This window comes from Macrobrachium rosenbergii, chromosome 45 (genome assembly GCF_040412425.1).
Source record: "Macrobrachium rosenbergii isolate ZJJX-2024 chromosome 45, ASM4041242v1, whole genome shotgun sequence".
Lineage (NCBI taxonomy): Eukaryota > Metazoa > Arthropoda > Malacostraca > Decapoda > Palaemonidae > Macrobrachium > Macrobrachium rosenbergii.
In genome coordinates this window covers 11,862,207-11,867,393 of record NC_089785.1, presented here as the reverse complement: position 1 = coordinate 11,867,393, position 5,187 = coordinate 11,862,207, and the positions used below count along the sequence as shown (strand labels likewise).

At 37.6% G+C, this 5,187-nt stretch overlaps 1 protein-coding gene across 1 annotated transcript; it reads right to left on the bottom strand.

Annotated features, from left to right (window-relative positions):
- Positions 1 to 1,307: 1,307 nt before the first annotated feature.
- Positions 1,308 to 4,295, bottom strand: LOC136829674 (SCAN domain-containing protein 3-like). The gene is made up of 2 exons (XM_067088481.1): positions 2,511 to 4,295; positions 1,308 to 2,334 (listed from the first exon to the last, which is right to left on the bottom strand). Exons 1-2 carry the CDS (start codon positions 3,914 to 3,916, stop codon positions 2,178 to 2,180), a joined length of 1,563 nt encoding a protein of 520 aa, XP_066944582.1. The 5' UTR covers positions 3,917 to 4,295; the 3' UTR covers positions 1,308 to 2,177.
- Positions 4,296 to 5,187: the final 892 nt, after the last annotated feature.

Genomic DNA, 5,187 nt, shown 5'->3' with positions numbered 1-5,187 from the left:
ACTTGCATAATAATAGCCACGAGAAAATAATATACAAGAATTACCGATTGAATAGCGTCTTACTGCCTGTGTGATGTGTAACCTTTTGCTACCAGTATAGCCAGAAGCCTAGAACGCAAAAGAACATTGCAATACGGCACTGTGTTGAGCGGCTTGATCATATATTCGACATAACATAGAATGTTATCATGTGTTCAATTTCCATTACAGTTTCCCTACTGAATACTGTTCTTTCATTATATTAATCTTTATTATATATTTATGTGTGACTGTATAATCATAGAATTCTGACTGTGTTGCCCAACCAGTTAGCAATAATGAAATGGAAAAGATAGCTTATTGTATACTGGCTGATGGTTAATGAACGATAGCTTACAGAAAATGTTGATAAAATTATCGGAACAACCATTTATAGGGACATTACAAGATTACTCTCTTGCAATGGCTGCATTAAGGTGTGCTGGCGAAGAGATTCATGTCCCGCCCCCCTCTCTCTCTTTCTGTGTTTTTTATCCAATTCTATTCTCTTTGTTCTCTTATTCTTCATATTTTTATGTTTTCTTTTTAACTTTTATTTCTTATTTTAATTTTTTTTTATTTATAATTTTTTTTTTACTGTAGACCGGTCCACAGGCCCCTTTTAACCACGGCCCAAGGGGAAAAGTCCCCTTTCTCCAAATGGCCGGTCCGTCGCTGGCTGAAGGAGTGAGAGAAGCAACACCTGAAGAAGAAGAAGAAGAAGAAGAAGAAGAAGAAGAAGAAGAAGAAGAAGAAGAAGAAGATAGAGCAGACATATGTCCAGACCTAAATGTGTACACAGTCTAAAGACCTCAGCCATTTTCTGACACTACACAAAACTATTCGTTTGCTCATCAGACCAGTCCTTACATACTTCACAAAGACAAGATGAATCACACTTATTACCATCATTCCAAACCGAATATGTGGGTTTTAAAACACTTGTGAAATTTTGAGCAAATAAATAAAATAATAATGTAAGTTTACAAAACCATCTCTTTGATAAAAGAAACAATAGTGATGAAGCTATGAGGAACAATGAAAAGAGAGAGAGAGATCGGAAATAGTTCAGGCATGGATTGTGGATGATTAATTAGTACGTTTTTGGATTTTCCTAAGTATGGAGAGAGAAAAACATTAATTACCATAAGGAGGAAAAGGTTTCATAATCACTATATAACGCAGATCATGGCAGATGCAAGTTTCATCACAGATGGGATACAGGGTTCCCAGATAGTTGCCACCTTTCCCCACTAGAATTTTCTCAAAACCAGCCAAAAAACCACCAAACTTTTTACGTGAATTTCACTGGAAAGAGCAAAAATCACAACAAAACCAGTTTTAAGCTTGTAATAAGTATATTCATTGTCATTTTCTGACTGCGTGTTTAGTAAAGTACATAAAGGTATGAATTAAACAAATCTTCGTACCCTACATTCTTTATCTTGCTTATGCCAAACAATTTTCCATGTTTTTGCAGTTCTTTGATAAAACGTGTGCCCACTTAAATTAACCTTGCAAAGATTATATTATAAGTAAGTGTCTTCTACAAAATGTGATCCTGAAAGGGAAAAAAAACTTGAACTGTGTGACAACTGAAATGAATTCTACTAAACTCGATTTTTTCCAGCTGGTCTCCGAGAATCGTAAATGTGGCACCACCGCGAAATATTAAAAGTACGCGAGATCAAAAAAAGTTACGCAGGTGATAGTAATGTAGTTGTGCCAAACTTACGATTCTCGAGGATCAGCTGGAAAAAAATGGAGCAACTGAACCTAATTCAAGCTACTCATATATATCGGAACAAAACTTCTCCAGCATCTTGTTACCAGGGTGAAAGCTTTCACAGCAATCATTATCATGCCCTCTCACACTGAAGCGGATATTCAGCAGGTTGTCAAGTGTCAGTCGACAATCTGTTGCGGAGATCATTCTTTAATATATTTACCTGGCTAAATACCCGTTCACACTCAGCATTTGCAATGGGCAAGCTTAAGAGAGATAGTGCTACTGCAGCAAGCTCCCTGAAACCATGATTCCCTGCACTGTCCTTGTTATTCAGAAGATAAATCCAATATTTAACTGTGTCACACATGACTGATGGAGGTGCTGCAAGAAACTTTCTAGCACGCCACTGGTTCTCTAATGTTCCAACATATCATTCAGTCATTCTTTTGAGTTCTGGAACGATCTTGGTGAAGGACAATTCACTGATGTCTGTTGGTGCCAGCAAGCTCAGTAACTCCAGATGATTTCCACTTACAGGCACTCGTTTCTTAATTTCCCTGACTGCTTCCACGAGAAACTGCCTACACCTAGAAAAGAAGAAACACTTTATTTCTACCTCCTTTTTATGAAAGAAAAAATGGTATTGTTTGAGCATTTATTTTACTGATATTGTTTTCAATTCTGTTTAATTTATCAAAATAAATTGCAATTGATTTACTGTATTTGTCACAAGCTAAAGACTAATAAACAATACATGTATTACCTCTCCTTAATATCAGCCTTGGTTGCTTCTGGAAGCTGAGATGCAGAACATGCCATCTGAAACTCAGCACCACAGAAACAAGCATCAGTGTGCATGATGTGGTCTTCCCAGTTTGTCTTTTGACTCATTCTGTTAGGATTCACAACTCTTGACATAATATCACATTGAAAGTTACTGAGTTCCTTGAAAAGCTTACTAGGATCTGGATTCTGTGCCTGGAACTTCAGATTCATGGTTTGGAATTTTTCCAGCAAAGGGAGAAGGAATTTCATGAAAAGCAGGTTGATCTCATCATTGTACATCTTGGCGAGAGAATCTGCCGTGTAGCACTTTTCCTTGGATGCAGCAAGTTGGAAGTGGAGCTTCAGCTCATTCCACTGGTCAAGGATTCGCTTTACAGCAGAAAACCGACTTAACCAACGTGTGTCTGCCAACCCAGGGATTTGTAGAGGGCTCTCATCATTAATGGTTTGATACAGTTGCTCATATGTTTCTCTTCGTTTGGGGGAGCAGCTGAACCAGTTGTGTGTCTCCTTAATTATGTAATCCAACTGCCTGGGAAGAACCTCAACTGATTTGGAACAAGCAAGGTGCAGGGAGTGGCACATACACTGTACCAACTTGAGGTGTGGAATATCATTTAGTAACCTGGAGTATAGAGAATTATGCTTACCCACCATCACACTGGCTCCATCACAAGCCAATCCAATGCACTTATCCTCTTGTATGTGCTTTACTTTGAAAAACTCTTTCATAGCAGTGTAAAGACCATTTGCTGAGGCATCTTCAATTCTAATCAGCCCAAGATATTGTGTGATGATGGACTCTTGTTTTTCTGAAAAATACCTCACAACAACACACAGGTGTTTCATCTTGCTACTGTCAGTGGATTCATCAACTAAGATGCTAAATTTGCTGTTCCCAATATCCTCTATTAATTTCTCTGAGAGTGTGGGTCCCAGAACATGAGTGACAAGAGCTGTGCACTTTGTGGCGCCCATCTTCATCCGTGATGCAATACCTGAGTCGGGAAAAGCACTCTTGCATACAGGAACTAGATGATCAGATAATGAGAGTGGAGAGTGGATGGCAATGTGAGTGGCTAGTTTCAGCTCTGCAATCTTTGTAGCCTTCACATCTTCACCCTTACTTGTTGATGCTTTAAACACACTATCAATTTTCCTTTGTCCCTTTGTTAGTGATACTTCAACTGAACTTGTTCTGATGTGTTTCTGGGTTTTTGCATGATCCAATAGGTCCTTGTAGTGAGCTCTGATGTCACACCTACAATACTTGCAGGTTGCACGTGACTGGTCAACTCGGCATGGTGTAATCCAGGACTTTAACTCATCATCAGATTCCCATTCTTTACTATAGTTCTGCTTATACTTTGCCCATTTCCCCATTGTCAGCTTCAGGTCCTTCGGTTCACTGTGAATTCCAAGCAGTCTGAAACCGACCAAAATTATATGCACTGAATGTGCATATATATATATATATATATATATATATATATATATATATAGTGTGCGTGTGTGTAGGAATATATGGCTACAATAATTCTATAAGTGCCCCTATAACTGAGCCGGTTTTCTCTGCTTAATATTTCGAGGCGATTCGCTAGTCCACATAAGGATGAAGGTTAGCAAAGTAAGAAAAAACTGCCATTTTTCTAAATGAGTAACTAAGCTAATATGAAGATTGATACCCCTCTCAAAATTCTTCCGTATTAAGATGGCATTAACTTTAGTTATCTATAAACTAGTAAAGTTATAAATGGGCTTAGGGAAAAATGCAGGCTATGTAGGCTACATACAAAAATAATACTTTCAAACAGTAAGTAGATATGCTGAATTATACCAAAGAATCACCAAAAATGGATAATAAATAGCCTACCAACACCTGTCCATATTAACCCCTTTAGTATTGTTACATACTTTTCCTAATTTTCTTGTGATTTCTAGACGATTGTGTTCAGTTGAGAAAAGTATCTACTACTTGTTTTGCTTATAACCCATTTCTCTAAACGCCACACGAATGCTAATAAACATTCAACACAATCATAAGTACAGTAGGATTATGTACAGTACCATTAGGCTTCACGACCATAAACACAACTATATAATAAGTTGGTAATGACAACCATTGAACAACATGCCCAGTAACTAAAACATCAGACACGACGATATCATTCATAAACATGAAATTATGAGGATAATTAGAAGCACATGATCACAAACACAGTTGTATGGTCTTTACCATATGCTCATAAACACACATGGATGCTAATATATAATATAACATGGTCACAGGCTGCACGATCTATAACCAGTAGTAAAATAAAACAAATATTAACAAACTTCACCTACTGATCATAAAATCACATGATTATAAGTAAGGTGAACGTAATTGTAAGTGAAAATTAACCATAGCAAAATAATTATTTGAAGTAGGATAACTGTAGGCCTACCACCAGCTCCTGATAATTTACCACGGGCATTCAAAATTCGTAAGTAACACAAGAAGCAGCACTGCCACACATCCTTGCTCACAATACAAAACAACCCTACACTTCATTTACAAGTTCTTGTCAAGAACTGATCGCTACATACCTCCACTGGAGATAATGGGAGGGTCAAGAAATCGACTATCTGTCTGACAGACTCACAGTGAGTGA

What these genes read in the sequence shown, in the direction of transcription:
- LOC136829674 (XM_067088481.1), bottom strand. Translation starts at nt 3,916, where the DNA reads ATGGGGAAATGGGCAAAGTATAAGCAGAACTATAGTAAAGAATGGGAA. An exon ending in AAGGCTGATATTAAGGAGAG is followed by an intron (nt 2,335 to 2,510) that starts GTAATACATGTA and finishes CTTCTTTTCTAG; the next exon opens with GTGTAGGCAGTTTCTCGTGG.